At 31.1% G+C, this 21451-nt stretch overlaps 1 protein-coding gene across 4 annotated transcripts in view; it reads right to left on the minus strand.

Moving 5' to 3' along the window:
* RIF1 (replication timing regulatory factor 1) overlaps positions 1 to 21451 on the minus strand; it is a 47068-nt gene that overhangs the window by 8246 nt on the left and 17371 nt on the right. For all 4 annotated transcript variants that reach the window (XM_074303462.1, XM_074303464.1, XM_074303461.1 and 1 more), the window contains 19 exons: positions 19040 to 19216; positions 18695 to 18805; positions 18512 to 18574; positions 18144 to 18244; positions 17485 to 17571; positions 16599 to 16672; positions 16168 to 16348; positions 14028 to 14135; positions 13555 to 13704; positions 12833 to 12932; positions 11611 to 11875; positions 10897 to 10939; positions 10370 to 10572; positions 8085 to 8181; positions 6839 to 6961; positions 5209 to 5360; positions 4843 to 4920; positions 4609 to 4663; positions 1045 to 4059 (listed from right to left, as the gene is read on the minus strand). In XM_074303462.1, the coding sequence (XP_074159563.1) occupies positions 1045 to 4059; positions 4609 to 4663; positions 4843 to 4920; positions 5209 to 5360; positions 6839 to 6961; positions 8085 to 8181; positions 10370 to 10572; positions 10897 to 10939; positions 11611 to 11875; positions 12833 to 12932; positions 13555 to 13704; positions 14028 to 14135; positions 16168 to 16348; positions 16599 to 16672; positions 17485 to 17571; positions 18144 to 18244; positions 18512 to 18574; positions 18695 to 18805; positions 19040 to 19216 (5183 nt within the window). The remainder of the gene's footprint in view (positions 1 to 1044; positions 4060 to 4608; positions 4664 to 4842; positions 4921 to 5208; positions 5361 to 6838; positions 6962 to 8084; positions 8182 to 10369; positions 10573 to 10896; positions 10940 to 11610; positions 11876 to 12832; positions 12933 to 13554; positions 13705 to 14027; positions 14136 to 16167; positions 16349 to 16598; positions 16673 to 17484; positions 17572 to 18143; positions 18245 to 18511; positions 18575 to 18694; positions 18806 to 19039; positions 19217 to 21451) is intronic.

A 21451-nucleotide genomic window follows, 5' to 3' on the forward strand; every position in this document is an offset into this window, starting at 1 on the left:
TCAGCAGTGCTACTACTGGGCTTATATCCTAAGGAAATAAATACTAAAGAAGGGAAAGGGACCTGTATGTGCCAAAATGTTTGTGGCAGGCCTTTTTGTAGTGGCTAGAAACTGGAAAATGAATGGATGTCCATCAATTGGAGAATGGTTGGGTAAATTATGGTATATGAATGTAATGGAATATTACTGTTCTGTAAGAAATGACCAGCAGGAGGAATACAGAAAGGCTTGGAGAGACTTACATCAACTGATGCTGAACTAGGAGATCATTATACACTTCAACAATGATACTGTATGAGGATGTATTCTGATGAAAGTGGATATCTTCAACATAGGGAAGAGCTAATCCAATTTCAATTGATCAATGATGGACAGAATCAGCCACACCCAGAAAAGGAACACTGGGAAATGAGTGTAAACTGTGAGCATTTTCTTTTTTTTCCTTCCCAGATTATTTTTACCTTCCTAATAAAATTCTTTCTTTGCAACAACAACAACGAAATTCGGTTCTGCACATATATATTGTACCTAGGATATACTATAAGATAATATGTATGGGAATGCCTGCCATGGGGGGGGGGAGGGGAGGTAGAGGTAAGGAGGAGAAAACTTCGGAACAGAAGGGAGTACAAGGGATAATGTTGTAAAAAAAAATTTACCTATGCATATGTACTGTCAAAAAAAAAAAAGTTATAATTATAAAATTAATAATAAAAAAATAAAAATAAAAAGACGGAAAAGGCATTTTTTGGCATTCAGCATTTTACCTAACAAAAACATAGGAATGAATTGTAAAGAGATTCTGCTTGTCTTGCTGAATTAAAAAGGTACTTTTTTTAAAGGAGTAATTACTATTAGTCCATTGATCTTCACTTTCTCATTACAATCTGGAACAGTATAGGGTGAAGTTGAGCTAGGTAAGTGAAGTTCCTTATGGGTAAAAATCCTACAAGGACATTAGAAAAAAGTACAGATACATATTATACAAATTTATATATATGCCCATACATATATAGCCAATTAAAGTCAGTTTTTACTGCTTACCTTATTAAGAGGTGATGGAGCCTCATCATCTTGTTGTCTTTTTATTCCTCTCTTCAAAATGCTGGTAGAGGGAGAAGCCAAAGGAGACCACATACAGCGTGTCTGCACTCCACTTGGACTATCATTTACAGACTGAATGTCTATTCCCCTTAACTTCTGAGGAGACACATTACTTTCTTCTGTAATAAGCTCAGAAACATTTACAAGTATTTTTGATGGTTCCTCTACTTTCTCGGAAGTATCCTGAATTTTCTCGAAAATTTCATCTTCTGCCTCAACATAATTTTGATTTAACTTAGGTTCTTCAGTATCAACAATGTCTGTTTTTACCTCTTCTGGTGTTCCAGACTCTGCTTTTGCTTCTGCAGTATTCATTTTCTCAAGGGACTCTAATACACCAATTTCAGCAATTGCATCAAGTGGTATAGCCTGGGCATTATCAATCTCAGCCTTGGTATCAGTAAATGTTTTGGCTTGGGCATTATCAGCTCTAGCTTCTGGCTCAGTTGCTTCCCTGTTTACCATGACACTTTCCTCAGTTATGTCAACCTCCATCCTCATCTCAGGAACATCCACATCAGCACTTGACTCAAACTTGTCTGTCTCAGTCATAGTAACAGTTTCATGCTTTATGTCTGCTTCAGGATCTGATTTTGCTTTTATTTCAAGTATATTATTTCCGACATCAGCATTTTTTATTTCTAAGTGATGACTTATTTCTTCTTTTAATGAAATTACTGGTTGTGCTTTGCTCATTTCTAGAATAGATTTCTGTTCAAAATTATCTTGAGAATTATCGATTGGTAGACCAGAATCGATGATTTCATTGGCCTGACCAGAAAGTTCTTGCACAATGTCTGTTTCATCATTAATAATGACGCAAGTTTTGCTTTCACAGTTTTCTCTTTCCAGGGGAGGATGATCCTCAAAATTAGAATTTTCTTTCAATTCATTTTCTGGGATAGTCATCGAATAATTCAAAGCCTCAATCTCTTTACTGTGAAGTAATGGTACAATAGCAGTACAAGATTCCTTTAAAGGTTTTACTTCTAAGGTTGTAGCCAAACAAGAGGTTTCCAAAGGACACTCAGTGACTTGCAAATCTAGCTTTTGTGGTTCATTCATTTTTATATCACAATTATCCATATTTTTTAATGAAGTAAAGAATTTTTCCTGTAGTTTTGACTTTTCCCCACAACAATCACAGCTCTTTGATCTTCTTACCCTCCTACTTCTTTTGTGAAGACATTCAATTGACTGTGAGGCTTTTTCAGAAAGCAAAGATGTATCAGATATATCTGATACATCTCCTCCTGGAGAAATAGCACTATTGTCCATGGAATCTTGTTTATGAAGTTTTTTATTTATATTTCTAGTCCTTAAGATTAACTCTGGCACACTGGAGTTTGTAACAGAATCTTCTGCAAATGTGCTAGTTTTGCTTTTCTCCTCATTTGTGTTCTCTGTATCACTAGAAATTTCTGATGTGTCTATAGATACTATAGAATCATTAATAATTGTAGAGTTCTGTTCATTGTTCATATCAGAAGTTTGAGATGGCAATCTTATCTCCACATCCAATTCAGAACTTGTTTCACCTTCATTTTTCCCTTCATTTTTAGTTTCAGAGCCTAAACAATCCTTAGTTGCTATTTTTCCTTTAGTGTTATCATTTTCAAGATTACTACCCTTATTTTTCCACTTTCCAGATCTTTTTTTATTAGAAATTTCTTCTTTAGTCTCTGAACTATCAGATTCAGAATTTTCAATACTAGAAAGTAAACCTTGGGATGCTCTTCTTGTCTGATACCTTGTTCGTCCTCTTAATGGTTTTTGTGAAGACTTATCGGAACTACAATCCTGAAAATCATCAACATTTGACTTAATACTCTCAAATTCAGGTTTTAATTTGTTAACTTCAGTGTTTGTTTGTTCTGAAGTCTTTTCAAGTAAATTGTTTGTTTTCTTATTTAAATTTTCTTGTTCACTCATATTTTTTTCAGAAATTGGTTTCTGTTTTTGTGATGTATCATCTTTTACTTGTGATAGCTTCTTCTGAACAGACTTTTCCTCTTCCTTTCGCCTTTCTTTTTTTTCTTGACTGTTTTCTTTATCTTGTTTATCTGGAGTACATTCTATCTCTGAGCGTCGTCGTGAAGATCTTCTAAGTGTTTTTTGATTAGACGACACCTGTATATGGCCATCATCATTAGATATTTGGTCTGTTGTGGGTATTACTTCTGGAGGTGTATTTTCTTTAGATTCTAAATTATTTCCTAAATCATTTCCTTCTGTAGTATTTTCTACCATTTCAAGACTTTCTACTGGATGCTTAAACTTTACTTCTTCACATTCCAATACTTTAGCTTGAGAAGGAATGTCCTCAGTATCCTCCTTATGATCCAGTGAATCAGCCAACTTATTTTCTACAGGCATTATAGAACCACCAGATTCTTGGGCATTTTTTTCTTGTTCTGAAATTAATAGCTTGGGTCTTTTACTTCCTATATGTTCTGTTTTATTTGATCTTCGAATTGTTTTTTTGGTTCCACTCATAGAGACTTTTTCTCCATCAGGTTTTGAAATATTTATTTCTTTGGTTTTAATTTTCACTGAGGTACTTGCTATATCCACATTTTCTTGATTCTCTGACACTGAAACAGCTCCTGATACAGTATTCAAGATAGAAGGACTAAAGGGTCTACTTTCTGATGTATCAAATTTTTCCAAAGTAATAAAGGACTGTCTTCGACTTATAGGTCCACTAGAAACTGAGCTACTACTGGTATTTAAGAAACTTTCACTGATGCTTGTGTTTTCTCCTGAAGGCTCCTTTGATGCAATTTTAGAAGCATTTTTTTCAATATGCTTTTTTATATTTAATAATAAATTGTTCTTTTCATGGCAACTTTGCATCTTATGTTTTGGGATAGAGGGTTTTTCAGGATGCTTCTCAATACTACTATCTACTATGTTATCTTCAGTGTTATTCTTTTCATCGACATTCTCTTCTTCCTGTACAGAAAAAAAAATTCAAATTATCTTACTATGAAAATTACAGTCTTTCTCAAAACTTTAATTGATACCAAAAAAAAAATTCCACCATTTAAAATTACAAGTGTTGTAAAAGTAATCACTTATTAATTCAAATTTTGGTAAGACATATCTACCTAAAGTTCCTTATTTTTAAAATAGTTTAAAAAATTTGCATAAGTGGCATGGACATAAGTGTTCTATAACTATAAGGTATGCTACCATTACTAACACATAACAACAATATGCTATTATATGTTCTATTTTATTTCTATTCTATGAATAACGGAAAAATTCCACTAATTGGTTGGTAGATTTAGATCTAATGAACATTAAGGATAATGGTTATGAGTCGAATAACGGAAAAATTCCACTAATTGGTTGGTAGATTTAGATCTAATGAACATTAAGGATAATGGTTATGAGTCCTATAAACAAAGATTATACTATTCTGTCTCTCCTGAATAAAGGGAATACTAAGATATAAATATTAATAGAGAACAAGTTCTGAAATTTCCCAAATAGTTATACCTTCATGATAATATTTGATTCTTCCTTTGATTCTTCAGTTAAACTTGGATTTTCCCTATAGTAAATAGATATTCAAGTTATAAATTTGTTGGAAAATTACCCATAAATGTTTGTAAATAAAAAGCTATAATAAAATTTTTTTAAATAAAAAAAATTATTTGTTGGATATTTTTTGATTATTTGAGAAATCAGAAAAGATTTTATGAAAAGCTTATGCTAGTTCTGATTACTTACATAGTTTCTTCTTGAGTATGGCACGAAAAACTATCTTGTGATACATCCAGATTATTATACAAAGTGGGAATATCACTTCTGTAAAGCAAATCATTTTGTAATTAGATGAAGAATGTTCAATTAATATTATACTAAACTTTCCAAAGAAATGTCAAAATAAAAGTATAAATAAATTCTCTTCCTTCTACAGGCAAATTAACCAGCAATCTGTTACATTATATGCCATAATGTCAATTATGGAATAGCCCTTGGTTAGTTGTAGTATAGAAAGGTTTTTAACAACAAAAAAATTTCAAAATTACTATATATAAAAATCAAAAGAAAATTCACTTTATGTCACCAATAATGTTAATTAGGCTTACAGACCTCTTTGTTCTAAGTACTTCTTTCTGATGTTCAGTTAGAATTCTTTCCTTTGTTTCATTTTCCTTGGGAGGTATGAACACAAAATCAACAGATGAACAATCTTCCAAAATGGCATCTTTTTTAAATTTAGGAGACAAAAATTCTAGCTTCATCTATTTAAAAAAAAAAAAAAAAAAAAGTATATTTAATTTTCAGGTTTTAAAAAACTTGTATTTCAAGATCTTATCAAAATGTTTTTCTATTAAAAATACAAATTTTGAAATTAAATATTTTCAACATTTAAGTATTTTGCTCTTTTGATGAAGGATGTTTATTTTAGACTACATAATAAGATAGTGTTTGAAATCTAGGTTTAGCTATATTAGAAGGCTAAAGATATTTCATAAGACCACCAAAAAAGCAACCTAACTGCCCAAAAAGAGTAACATGTTTTATTAGTCAAGAATTTTGGCAACAACTAGAAAACTGCTAAGAAAAAAAAAAAAAAAAAGATAGTACTGGGACAAAAATTCGGGGAATTCGGGGATATCATCACTGTAAACAAAATACAGTTCAAGAAACAATACAAGTCCTTCTTATAATTAGATTAGGCCTGGAGCCTTAGGGGAAGGCTCAAGTTATAACTTTATTCTTAGATTATTTTATTTTTATTTTTCTCTTTTAATCCTCTATTTTGCCTTTTTTTTTTTTTTTTCAAAAATAAAGCTGTTTTAACCTAGACAAAGTATTCTTTAGTCTATAAAATCTCAAAGGAAGTTATGTAAAAAGAAGCGAGTCTCTTACAAAGAATAGCTTTTCTAAGGCAGACATATTTGTAAATGTAAGCATCATATATGGGGTCTGCTAATTTACTTGCCTCAACTTTTAACTTTTTTTTTCAATTACTATTTTTTAAAAAGTATATTCAAAGGGGACAGCTAGATGGCACAGTGGATAGAGCACCAGTCCTGGAGTCAGGAGGGTCTGAGTTCAAATTCAGTCTCAGCCACTTAACACTAGCTATGTGACCCTGGGCAAATCACTTAATCCCAATTGCCTAGCGAGGGGAAAATAAAAAGGCAAACAAAAAAAGTATATTGATTATTATGACTAAAATTTGATTCTCAAAATATATAATGAGAAAATGTCAGTTCAATTATTTTCTATCATAGTGTGCAGTACAAATAATGAAAATAGTTGATGAAATGACTTAGGACCAGTTAAATGTAGAGCAGAGTCAGAAAGACATGGGTTCACTTATTAGGTATGTGACCCTGGGCAGGTCCCTTAACTCTACCTCAGTTTCTACATCTATATAATGAATTGGAAAAGCAAATGGCAGCAAACCACTGCAGTACCGTTGCCAAGAAACTCCCAAAGGAAGCACAATGAATCAGACATGACTGAACAATAACTTAAACATCTTTAATATTACCTGGAGAACAATCTCCCTGTAATTAACAAGAAAGAAGTCTGCCACTTATTACTTCCCTCCCACACATTTTGTGTTTTAATTTCTGTAGTTTTCTTTGATTCACCTCTAACCTGACACTGTAACTGTTGCTTTTAAGTCTATACAACTATACCACTTAACAAAAAAAATCTGGACACTCATAAAAGGGGCTATTAAATTCACTGTAAAGAACCTTACCTTAGATGGTGATTTTAGATCTTTTCCTTTCAGATTCTTTGTACGTAATGATAACATATCTTGTTTTTCACGAGACTGTATTTCTAGACCACTTATTTTTGCAACTAATTGTGAATTTTCTGTCTGTTATTTTAAAAAGATTCAAATTTCAATAAATTATAAAATATTTTATTAAATAATGCTATTTACAGTATTCTATATTATAGTTTTAAATCATTTCAATACAATAAGTTTAAACCAGTGATGTAGCTGAACTACACCCACAGTGACAAATTCAAACAAGTCAATCTGATTTACTATTAAATCACCTTAGAGTAGTGGTTTTTTAAGTTTTTGTGTTATAGAAGCATTAAAGAATTCAGTAAATCTTATAGACTTCTCAGAGTGTTTTAAAAACACATTAAAAAATACAGTATTACAAAAGAAGTCAATTATTTTAAATATTTTTTCTTTTCACTCAAGTAAAGATTTCTCCCCCCGTGAAAAACCCTTTCTTTATAATTCCAAAAATAGGCACAAAAGACCCATCCCACCTTTAATGAATAAAATGCTACAACAATATGATATCAATATCAGATCCATTAGAAATGTGTAAATCATTATCTTAGTAAAGGTCAAATATTGTGTTGGTTGGAACCATTTCATAAATACCACAAAAAGCTATCCAAAGATAAAGCTTGAAACAAAAAAGAGACACTATATATTCATTCCACTAATGCCTAAATTCCCTTGTTACAGTAAGTTTTAGTTATTACATGGCAATATTTTTAAATTCATAAAAGTACATAGAACCCCACCTGCCACCACCACCACTACAAAGAGCCTAGGTAACAACTCTTTAAAAGAAACAGAACTTTGTAATATTTTGAGCAAATCTTAAAATAGTTAATTCTAAACTTAAGTTCACTAGACTCTTCTGGAAGATAACTGCTGTTTATTTAAATCTGTGTTAATTCACTTATAACACTATTCTTCTCTACTTTTGCAACAATATAGAATTAAAATGAAGAGCCCTTGTACAACAGTGGTGACAAGTTCAAATAGTAACGATTTCTGTATCTCTTGGAAAGCCACAAATAGTATCTATGTTGAAGTGTATTTTTATTTACTTTGTTTTAACATATCCCAATTCATTCTAATCAGGTTCAGGCTAAGTTTTTGGGGAGGTAGGAGAAAGGGAGGCATTAGCCAAGGTAATTTTTTAATAAAATTAGTAATTAGAGAATTAACAAAAAACAGTACTTACTCCCTCTGAATAGAGGCTATCAGATTCTTCTATGGCTTCAACCTCAAAACCAGGTAACAAAAGCAAACATTTCTGTTTGGCTTGTTTTAATACAGTCCTTTAAAAAGAAAAGAGGGGGAGGGAGGAAAAGGTAGAATTAATAAACACTTAATTCCAGAGTACAAATAAGTGCATTTAGATAAGAAACTTAATCTAAATGCATATCTTATTGCCATGTCTTTGTCCTATAAATTAAGGACTCTTTACTAAATTATAGGTTTATCAAAACGATTAAATTCACTATATAGAGAGAACTTGTCTGTAAATATGTTTCTTTATGACTAATTAGGACTAATATGAAGATAAACAAAAATTATTTTTAAAGCAGTTTACTATCTAAGCTGCCAAGTACAATCAAAATATTTTCACTTGGGTGGGAACAAACTAAGATAAATGGGAATTATAGAAATCTATGGACCTCCCCCAAATGGTATTTTATTTTTATTATCCAAATGGTATTTTATTTTTATTATAAGATTTTGAGTTTTCTCTGTTCCTTTCCCTCCCTATTTCTCCACTCTCTCCCTAAGAGAGGAAGCAATCTAATGTAGGTTATATATATATATATATATATATATATATATATATATATATACACACACACACACAATCATATTAAAACAGATTTCCACATTAGTCATGTTGTAAAAGATTCAGAAAAAAAAAAAATTAAAGAGGTGAAAATAGTATGCTTTGATCTGCACTCAGACTCTATATAGTTCCCTCTCTGAATATGGACAGCATCTTCCATCATGAATCCCTTGAAATTGTTTGAGATTTTTTATCCTGCTGTGTAAAACAAAATCTATCAAAGTTGATTATCAAACACTGTTGTTACTGTGTAAAATGTTCTACTTCTGCTCACCTCACTAAGCATCAGTGCATATGATTTTTCTGAAATCTGCCTGTTCTTCATTTCTTATAGCATAGAAATATTCCATTACATACATGTATCACAATATGTTCAGCCATTTCTAATTGATAGGTAGCTCCACAATTTCCAATTTTTTAGTGCCAAAAAAGGGCTACTCCAAACATTTTCACATGTGGATTCTTTTAAGGGAAAAAATTTTTAATCTTAAAACTCAGATTCACCTTTCTAAATCTTTTAGGCTAAGGAATCCTTTTCTCTCAAATATTTAATAATCAAAGTCTCTTCACCATTTTCTCTTTTAAAATTGTTATGACATTATTTTTGCTTAACTTGTGTGACAGATGAAAAATCAAACAAAAATGACAAGCAGCATCCTCCAGTTTCCAATTTCATTTAGTATGGAAAGATCCTTCACATTTGATCTTTTTTCCTCTTTTTGCATGAGGATAGTAGGCTGAAGTGCCTCTGAACCTTAAAAAGTCTAATCTCAGGTCTTTATATTTATTTATTTTTATTTTTTTCACTTTGGCATTTGCTATTTCTTTCTTTCTTTTTTTTTTAAGTTAAATATTATGCCTCCTTGATGTCCAAGTGTAAGTTCTTATGCTACCTTGTTTAACTCTCTAAGGAAGTCGAAGTAAAAAAAACCTCTCAGATAAAGGTCACACATCTTTCTCTGCCAACTAGTAATTTTTTGCTACAGTAAAATTACCTGCCTGGATCCAGGTAAAAGCAAACCCAAATAGAAATTGAGTCATTAATTCATGTTTAAGGATTCCCTACAGAACAGGGACTTAAGTTTCTAAAATGTACTGTCATGTTTGCTAATTATTTCCCTACATTGTAATTAGTCACATTCTGAAGTGTTGCTGATGGTTATCTCTGGCCTGGGTGAAGTTATTTGCGCAGATTTTTCTGCTTTAGAGGAGGGTTTTTTATACAGGACTTCTGGAAGCTTCTGTTCCCTACACTGAAATCCTCTAGTTTAAGCTTAACTATCTAAATTAGATGAGGGAGGAACCTCAGATCAGAAAGTCAGGGGAAAGAAGTTTGCTACCAACCAAGCAGAATGACAAAAGTAGACAAAACTATAAAAGAAATACAAAGATTTATTAAATTTAATACCTAATGGTCATTTGCTTTGAACAGGTTGCTAGAATCTCTATGGTAGTGCTATATTCTCAACTATCCTGGACATCAACAGAACCTGTGAAGTACTTAACTCACAATTAGGAGTCACTTTTATTGAACAAAACAAGTTTTTTATGTGCATCAATGTAAATTCAGCAATAGTTTCATCTTTATACAATCAGTGCTCATTTAAAATTTTAACTTATGAACATTATTGTAAAAATTAAAATTTTCATCTTACTTCAGTTCTTCAGGATACTCCAGCAAAGTCTCTTTAGCAAATGTGTCATTCCAGAACTGAACACACTGTTTGCGGATCTGTTTATTTTTGTGCAGAAATATTATACATAATAATGGGGAGAGTTGTTCTAAAAGCTCATTGTTATAAGTGCCATTGTAGCGAAATTGAAGACATTTAAGAATTTCTCCCAAGAGTTTTTCTAACTAGGAAAAAACACAAAATTCAGAAATATTATTTTTAAATTAAAGTAAGACAAAACTCCCAATCAAATTAGATACTAATTTTGTTCAAGGCATAATCTTACTATTTATTTTCAAGTATTATAAACAGTTAAGATATAATTTGAAAATACATATAAATTATCAAATGAAATCAAGGCAACCTACTCTATTTCTCTTAAGACACTTTCATCATCTATCTACCATTAAAACTGTGCAAAGTAGGAAGATTCAGATATTAGAAATTGTCAAGGATTTATAAATGATGAAGAAGACAGGAAGAACTGATATCTGTCATAAATTTTTTACCTTGTTGTTGAAACAATTATACACTTTAGGTACATCGCTAAGCCTAGAAACCAAAAAAAAAAAGAGTAAGATGGAAGAAGTGATTATCACTTGGCAATTTGGCTGTAATCATACAAGAAGCTATATTCTAACTAAATAGTTAGTAGAATACTAGTTTGTGTTTTATTATTCCTAAAACCCTACATAAGATTTTTTAAAAATAAATTTAAAAAACAGAAATGCAATAATGGAGCTTGCCATTTAAAAAAACTTCCTAAAGCAAATGTTTTTGTAATCATTACTCATTTCTAATTTTCCTCAAAACGAGAAATGCTTTCAGATATTCTTCAAGTAAAATAGGCAGGGATTCCCCATAAATCATGTATCTCAAACTAGTATATAGTTATTAGTTATAGTTATTTAAAAAACTTATTTTAAGCCAACTGTAGTTTCTTTTTCAGATTTCTCCCAACTAATTTTCAAGTCTGGACACATGACTTCTTTAACATTGCTAGGTAATATACCATAGATCGTGCATCACAGGATCATAAATGTAGAACTAGAAGGGACCTCAAAGACCTGTACTCACATCCAGTTATTATTCTCCAAATCTACCAATCTTTCCAATATATCATATTCCATATTTTCCCACTAAAAATAAAGTTTGCTTCCCAGAAACAGAAATTTACAAATGAAATTTTCTCCAAATTTCTGCATGCATTTCAATATACTTACTTTGAGTTTTCATATAACAATGCCAGAGGCTTTGTTAAAATTGCAAAGATTGATTGTATCACTGAAGGCAAAGACACATGGCCAAGTATATTAGAAATAATGCTGATAATTGAAGTACCAACAGAGAGGAGTGTTTCTGAATGAAGATCCTTGAAGTTGACATTATAGAAACCATCCATCATCTTCAGGAGAACTTTAAATAAAGAAGTCAATTTCCCTAAAGGTTCTTTTTTTTTCTTGGACCAATCTGTAGGTGTCTGTGGTACTAAAAAATATTGATTTGGTTAAAGACAAGAACCTTAAATTTTTCACTCTTTCATAGAATATTTAGCAAGATATACAATAGTTTTAAAAAGTTTAAGTATCACACTTATATGTGATTCCCTAGAGTTTGCAAATTTACAACAAAAAAATTTATTGTAAATAATGAAGATTACTTAAATTAAGATTACTTCATTATTGTAAATAATGAAGATTACTGAAATTATGTACAAATATTCTTCACTTTAAAAAAAAATTATCTTATTGTTTCTTCACAACAATGTTAGGCACAGGACAAGTGGCATTTTCCAAATAACAAAGGTTCAGGGAATAAAATTAGTCTTTGAACGATACTACAATGCAATATGAATTCATTAAGTATAAAATAAATCAAATTTTTATGGAATGTCTATGTGAAAAGAAATGGCAATTCAAACAGGCATAAGACATGAACTTGCTGAATTTAATATGATGTTGGGGAGATTTAGTGATGAATACCACAAGGCATAACTTAAGTGGTAAATGAATTGGTGAGACTTATATTTGCTATACAATAATAATACTTAAACGTGTGACAAGCACTATCAATCCTTTCACACAATTCTGAACCATGCAATTCTTCATACAAAAATATGCTAAAGTTAGAAAATACTCAAATTTTATTTATAAGTTAAGCAGCACTCTTTAAAAATGAAACTATGGACTCTGTAATCTTTGGATACAATATCAAAGACAGTGGTTTGGTCTGCATGTTGGATAGAATCTTAGGCAATGAAATGATAAAATTTCGAGTTAAATCGTCTAATTTAATATCATTTTTCCAATTTGTAAACTGAATCAAGATTACTATACATTTCTCACGTTCATAAAATTAATTAATAGACAATTATGAAGACAAAGCCAATTAAAACATTTGTATCCAATTAAGAATACAGAAGAAAATAAATACATCTATACTCACTTTTAACTTGGGGTTGCTGTTTAGTATTATATGGTGAAAAATTGATGCATTCAACCATTACTAATACAACATGGGCAATCCTCTCCAAAAAGGACAAATTCTAAGGGGAAAAAAAATTATGAGGAATATCCAATCATTAATCACCATAGTATCTTAGACTACATGAAAAAGCAGATACGGTTATCAAAAATGATTAGTACTGTTTCATGTATCTGCTTTTGCCTAAAAGTATTTCTCTTCTTTATTAGTCATCCAAGCTATTATTCAACTTGATTCCATGGTAAAGAGTATCCCTAAAGAAGGAAAATCCTAACTGTTCTTGTACTCACTAACCTTTACAGCTCTGCACACCTACCCCTTTCTTTCCACTTCTTTTTTGCTGAGGCAGCTGGGGCTGTAAATATTAAGTATCTGAAGCCATATTTGAACTCAAGTCCTGGCTTCAGAGCTGGTGCTTTATCCACTGCACCCCTCACTCCATTATCTAATGTTGAGTGAATCTTTTCAACTAGAATCCTACCTTTTCAACCAATTCCCAACCAATCTCCCATTTATGACTGTATGACTGACTGCTCTGTAACTGTCTCATCTAATTCACATTCAATTTACAACCAATAACCCACTTATAAGACTTCCTGCAATTTGCCTAATTTGTTTTCACTAAAAAACAATTAATATAGTTTGAACATACCTTTAAAAGAATTTAGTTAATAAAAACTTACTGCAAAGGTGTTGTCATCTAAGCAAGACATCATCTTGAGACAAAGTTCATCACAGCATAAATTTTCTTCTGCTGTTGCTACTAAAGCTGCACAACGGGCAAATGTTTTATACAATTCTGACCAACTTCGAAGTAATGACTTCATAGTGGGCTTTTTTTAAAAAGGAGAAAAAACAGAATGAATGGAAAATTAGGTTACTGCCAATTTCTTAACTGTATAATTTAATCATCTGTTAACTAAAGAAGAATATCAATAGTATCCTGTCTAAAAAAAAAAAAAAAAAAGTAAATCTCAGTGTCAGTCTTTATAGAGCATGATTAAATTTAATCTTTAGATTTAAAAAGGAAGTAAATACCAGATAGATAGGTAGATATAAATTTCATAGTGACAAATCAAAATTAAAGCCTAAAACATTCCTAGAAAATTTATCATTCCTTCCCCTGCCACTGCCAACATATAATCCACAAACTTACCAAAGGAAACTCTTGTGCTGGAAAAATATGGATTATTGGTAGCATCAATGCACTATAGACAGCACTGAAATTGTGTTCCAATGCATCTCCCTGATTTACTTCATTGGTCTAAATAAAATACAAAAGAAAAAATGTTATTAAAGCTGCCAAGATAAAACAAATAATTTGGTATTATTGCAAGCATTAGAAAAGTTTCAAAATGAAATAAATTCTAACAGGGAAGCTTGTTTTCCTAAAATAAAATGAAATAAATGAGCAAAATCTTTTATGAATTTTTATAAAAAACAATTTTAAAATGAAAAAAAAAAAAAAAAAAGACCTCTGTTCACATGGAAGATATAAAATGTGCATTTTAATGTGGCACAAAGCTATTCTAGGAATTCATACAGTAGGTGAAAGATATCTTAAGATCAAATCTAGCATAAATCTAATTTTTACCTTCCTTGGTTTGAATAAAATACAACAGAAAAATGCTATTCAAATAAAAGAGCTATACTAATAATAACGAAGTTGTTATAAAGTGCTTTTTAAAAACAAAATATGAGAAAACATCTTCCTATGTTATTTCTTTGAAGTTGACACACTATGGGTTTGGAATAAATTGTTAATACAACACTTTTTCAACATATTAAGTTTTTATCTTCCCCCCCTTCTTTATTATAAAAGATGGCTCCTTGGGAAATGGGGAGGTAAGAGGAAAAGGATACAGTAGGAAATGAAGATAGACAACTTTACATAATCTCATTTTCCAAGGTCATAAGCAAACTAGCTTTTGGAATTCCAAAAACTCAGAATCAACTTAACCTTGAAGAAATAATCAAACATATATATCTTCGAAGAAAACTTCTCTTAAGATTAACAGGATTCATTAAAACATGGTTGTTTATGAACTTTGGAATATGTTTGCCATTAGAATGGAAGTTCACTGGGAGTCGAGATTGTTTTTATTCTTATTTATATTGAAAATGCCCTGAAACATTTATAAACATTTGTAATTCATATTTGACTCATGTCTTAAGACTTTGAAACACTATCAGTGCAATGACTAACCATTACTCTAGAACACTAATGATAAAACATATTACTACTTGGGGGAAAAAGACTATCTTCTTCCATTCCTTTACTGATACCCTTTGAATAGAATACTTTCCTAGCCCAGTTTTACTTGCTGAAGTCTCCTTTTTAAAGCCAAATAAGTTATTAAGTCCCTCCCTCTCCCACTGTGAAGCATATCCCCAATCACACATTCCAAATTACTTTCCCTTGACTTAAAATTAGAATGCTTTTGTACTATCTCTGTCATCATTCATCAATTGAGTAAGTCTTATATTATAGATTCTTTTTTGATAGCTGGGAGCATCTTTCATAACCCATCTCTTTCTGAAGTAAACTCACTGCAACTTCATTGCCTCTTACTTGGATTAAAATATTTTAATAAACCTTCCAATAATATTCCCTGCCTAAAATCACTCTGCTCTAAACCCATCTTTTACATATCATAAAGCATAGCTCTAACCATGTCTCTTGCCTATCTAGCAAACTTCCATGATTCCTATTACCTTTGGCATCTGTTACATATTTTCCCCTTGATTTAGTTTTGGAATCTGATTTCAAAATATCTTTCCAGTTTTATTATATTTCATGGTGTCTAAAGTAGCAACAAATTTATTTTTTATAATTCACACTAACAACATTCTCTTTTCCTCTCTACTTTTATACAGGCTTTAATATATTCCTCTCTTGCTTCTTAAAATCCTAGGTTTTCTTCAAAATTCACCAAAGAGCTCTTTCTTTATATTCCTAATGGCTAGTACCCTTCCCCTATCCTAAATAACTTTTGTGATTATCTATGTATCTATGCTTACATTTGTGCATGCACACATCTATGCACATTTATACATATTTTTTCCCTGAAGAGAAAGAAAGCTCCTGTAGGTAACTATGTGTTTTCCCATTTTTAGAAACTACCATATACTTCACACTTAATGTTTGTTGATTGAATCTATGTATCTCTCCCCCAAAAATCAGCACAGTTCTTTACATTTAATGGAAATCACAATGTTGAATGGAATAAGCATAAGACAAAAAGTGAAAATTCTGCTTTAAAAATCTTTAGTGGAATGAAGAAATGTAAATGTACCTGATTAATCAATTCAGTCAATGGATTGACTAGGATACTCCACATTCGCCACAGATGCTCCTTGTTAACAAGGTCCTTTGCATTTTGATTAATAACATTTAAAACAGAATCACTGAAAGCGAGTGGAGAAGTTGGACCAGTAAGAACACAACCTACAAGTGTCTCCAGGTTTTGAAAGAACCTAAAAAAGGGAAAAAAATTCTACTGAAAACTTTCTGCTAAGGTTTTATACCAATTTTAATTGACGGCAACATTCTAAAACTAAGAACAAAGGACGTTTGAATTTAGTGTTTTTATTTCAAAATCCCTGCTGAGAAACAGTTCCAATTTTCTAACATCTTTTCAATTACCATTTAAACAAACTGTCCCTTTCCCAGTAACATATATAATAAAGGTCACAATCTTAGTTGCATTATGAGTAGGAAACTCACCTTTCATCAGCTACACCACATTCCAAGAGGTTATTATTGAAAATTAGCTGAATCAAGAACAAAGCGGGGGTTCCCTATATAGAAAAGGAGAGGAATACTAATCAATTTTGAATTGTACATAAATGTACATATAATAGAGTAGTCCATCTTACTAAGATACCATCTGAAATTTAAGTGGATGATATTGCCAGTTAAAGCTTGGCAAAGGCCAATCTGAAATATGATATAAATAAATTTAATTGCACGGTGCTTCTTACTATGCAACTAATCAAAACATCACCTCATATATGACAAATGACATACAAAAAAATTAACCAAATGGGCCTGCAAAATGTGCTTCTTCATTCTTTAGTGAAAAGATGGTTCTTCATTCTTTACAGAGAAAGCTGTATCAAACATTTTTTACTTTCAAAATTATTAAAGCTGGACTTGGCATAAACTCGTTTTTCTTGATCATTATTATTAAAAACTAAATGTTATGAAATTATGAGTAATGAAAATGTTACACAACTATTTCATTTTCAGTTGTCTATAATAATTAAAAACCAGATTCACTATAAGCTATAGTATGTAAGATTGTTATACAAAGAATTTTTTCTCTTCTATAAGTATCCAAATTTTAGGAAGGCACATATCAAGTCAATTTTAGCAATCAAGCAGCACGAAAATACCTGGACAGTACTATGGCAAATGAGATGGAAATACCATAAAGCAGAAGGCATTGTTCCTCCCTCATCCTCCCTTTCTACCCTTATTTCTTTCCATGGTTCATAATGAAATCATCTTGAAGCCTTTTCTTAGTGTAAGCTCCAATTTCTCTGTTTCTCCCACTGATGCGTTCACACATGTATACACCCAAACCCACCATCACATTTAAGATACTTGCATTAAGAAGATCCATGTTAGCAACTTGATATGCTGGAGAACCTAACACTTTCTGAGGTAGTCCTTTAATTGTAATTTCCATGAGAACCTAAGGAATTTTTTTTAAAATGGGACAAAAGTTATTCCAAAAGAATACCCAAACTTGGAAAATGTGAACTGCATTACAAGTTTCTACGAAGATATCCGATTGCAAATATAAGTTCAACCAAAAATAACTAATGAGTCACTTTAGTATTAGGAAGACATACACAGAGTTAATAACTTACAAAGTTGTCATGTCTTCTTAATAACTCTATAAGTATACTAAGTAGATCTTATTCATTTTTACACATGAAAAGAGAGAAAGCACGCAAGAGCACATAAGCACACCACATCATTCTATGAGAAAATAAAGGATAAGAGGATAGGTAAAAAGAAATGCGCAATGTGAAATGAAATAAGGCACTGAAACAAGGTCCTGCTCTTGTCACTAAAGTAAAGAAGTTACTCAATAAAAAATAGGTTTATATGGAATGGAAGATTTCTATTGTAACTGCCAAGTAATTACAGTGGCAAACTTATAACAGCTAAGTTAGATTTTGAGGGGTGAGGGGGCAAATACATATTAGTATTTCTTCTTGTAAGATAAACTTCATGTTAAAAAAAATTATTAGTACTTACCAATGTTTTTGATACAGGAAATGCATCAGCTGTCACTATGTTTTTCAAAGACTGTAGTAAAAGGGTCAATATTTCTGAACCCTGTCTTTCTTTTTTGTTACCTAATAGAGTTCAAAAATTACAAGCATGTTGAAAATTCATTTAAGAACAAGTAACAATTTTCACCAAGTAGCTTCTCAGAATTTACAAAATTCTTTACTGTATGAGTTTACTAAGTAGAATGATTTCAACACTGATGATAAAGTTTACATGTTAAATTTAAAATTCTAAACATCAGATAAGGTTTAAGGTTTTGATATTTATTGCAAGCTGAAAGTGACTGACAAATATTGGTTTAGCTGTGCCTTTTAGCTTTATAATTACATTACCTGATTCAATAACTGACTTCACAAAGCAAATAATATCTTTCCATATGGCATATATCACAGCATCTACAAAACAAGAATAATTTTGTTAGGGAAAAAAAAAGAAATCACTTTGAATGCAACACAATGCTTTCTTAAGTCCTTAAAAGCAGACTCTTGATGACCAATTTCAAATTAAATGCTTACCTGATACATCTTTTCCTACAGCAACAAAGCTATCTTGAACTGCAGCTATGAGAATATTTGCATGCTTGCAAAAGAATGAAGGACTATTAATTAAAGGATGCTGAAGAGGCTCTAGAAAGGAGGAAAGAGAAGTAAAACATCAAAATCAAATTTTCTGTAATACTTTACAAACTGATTAAAAAAAAATAAAAATAAAAGCAAAATATTTTCAGTCAACTCATGTATTCTGACATTAGTTTTGCATATTTTGCAATACATAAAAAGTAACACTAAGAATTGAAAAGTATACTGTAAGATTTGTGGTAAGTGCCCAAAATAATTTAAGGAAAAAAAAAAAAAAAATACCTAAACTCAGCACAAGTTTGTTTTTCTTAGCAAATCCCAAAACTTCTGGACCCAACAAGAAATGAAGTAACATTTCAATTCCCAAGAGTTGGATGGATGGAATGGCTGCTATTCCAGTGTTACTACTAAAAGAGAAATTCATTCTGGGTGTAACAGGAGTTCCAAATGGGAAAGATCCTTAAGAGAAAAATCAGAAAATTCCTGTTAGTGATTTACATGAAAATAAAACCCAAAGTATAAAACTGAGAATAAAGTAAATAGAACCAGAAGAACAATCAGTTCATCAGTCTTCCCAGTCTTTTTATTAACCCTATTCTTTTGTCTTTCTTAATGGTACAATAATATTCAATTCAATTCAATTCACATAACTCAATATGTTCAGCTATTCCAAGTGACGGTCCCACCTTCATTTTCCAATTTTTTTTTTTGCTAGTAATTAAAAAAAAAAAAAAAAAAAAAAAAAAAAAGCATTTTCATCTTTGATCCCGTTAGAGTACCTATTTCAAATGAATGAAGCAAACTCTCCCTCCACATTAGGACAGAGAAATGATGTACTCGATTCAGAATGAGCTATTTGTTTTGCTTACATTTCTGAAGAGGCCTTTGCTTTTTTTTTTTTTTTTTTTAATTCAATGGGATAAGGGAGAAAGTGAATAAAGTAGTAGGAAAAAGTACAGAAAAAATGTTCATTTGAACATTTTTTTAAATTAACTGAATGTTTATGAAGCTGAAGGTAAAGTCAGAAAAATATCATACATTAAGAACAATGCTGAAAGCTACAGGTTGAACTTAGATATTTAGAAAGAAATCACTACATAAAATGTTGGAAATTTTATGTATGACCACCTACTTTACTATGTATTTGGAAATGTCAATTTTATTTGTAGTTTTAAATTACACTTTAAAAAAATCCAAATTAATTTTATACTAAACTGAAGATTGGGGAGGAAGCAAAAAATATTAATAACTATTTAAAAAATAATTAGTTTTCTTTGTAGTTGTATATATTTTATACATTTTAAAACATCAAGTTAAGGGATCTATAATTTTCCTCAGACTGTCAAAATAGAATCATGACATAAACAAGTTTAAGAACACCTAGTCTGGTGGAATCTAGGGGTCTGGATTTAGAGTCAGAAAATCCAACTTTGATCCTGAGTTATACTAATTACATCTGTCTATGAACAAGCTATTTTTCTCTAATCCTTATCTGTGATCTGATCACATAGGTTGTTGGAACAAACAATGAAAAAAAAAACAACGCTTAAATTTTCAACATAAATGTTTATCTATCTGGCTATGTTAATACATTAGTCTTAGGAACATGCTGTCCTTTAAACAAGCTAAAGACACTTTAAGCAAAATCATTTTGCTGAAGTAGGTTGTTCCTGAGTTAATGGACTTCAATTGCTCTGACTTTATCTTTTTGAGAAGCGACTGAGTACTGAAATAATATAGTCTATGACTCTGAGAGAGGAAAACTAACTAGAATATAAGCAAAAACCCAACAAAGACCAATACAAGTTTAACCCAGAGTTAATCTCAATTCAGAAATGTTACCGGCACTCTTCTCAAAACTGCACATTACTTTTTTCTTGTATTTGTATATAAATCTCAAGACATAGCTATTTTTGTTAGAAAAATAAGGGGCAGCTAGGTGGTACAGTGGATAGAGCATCAGGAGGACCCGAGTTCAAATCTGGTCTCAGATTCTTAACACTTCCTAGCTGTGTGACCCTGGGCAAGTCACTTAACTCCAGCCTCAGAGGAAAAAATAAATAAATAAAGCCAAGTACTTCTGAAAGAGGAAGCAGAAGCAGCAATATCAAGAGAGACTCATAAAATAGTGAAGAGATCATTTAGAGTACATAAAACCCAATTCTAATTCCTACAGCTTTAAAGACCTAGTTTGAAAATTGCAGGAAAAATGAACCACTACATAGAATTCCCAATCCCTCTATTTTTGTCCACCTGCATTTTTTAATTCCTTCACAGACTAATTGTACACTATTTAAAAGTCTGATTCTTTTTGTACAGCAAAATAACTGTTTGGACATGTATACATATATTGTATTTAATTTATACTTTAACATATTTAACATGTATTGGCCAACCTGCCATCTGAGGGAGAGGGTGGGGGGAAAGAGGGGAAAAGTTGGAACAAAAAGTTTGGCAATTGTCAATGCTGTAAAATTACCCATACATATATTTGGTAAATAAAAAGCCATAATAAAAAAAAAAATTGCAGGAAAAATAAAGTTACAAATAAAAATTTTTAAAGTAAGCTTTTCAATGTATACGTGACTTGTTCTCCAATTAGGACAGTAATCTCTACAGAAACTACAATTTCATGACCAAAAATCTTGAAATCTTGGTATTGATTCTGATTAGCACTTCATAAACAAAAACATT

Source organism: Sminthopsis crassicaudata, chromosome 3 (assembly GCF_048593235.1).
Source record: "Sminthopsis crassicaudata isolate SCR6 chromosome 3, ASM4859323v1, whole genome shotgun sequence".
NCBI lineage: Eukaryota > Metazoa > Chordata > Mammalia > Dasyuromorphia > Dasyuridae > Sminthopsis > Sminthopsis crassicaudata.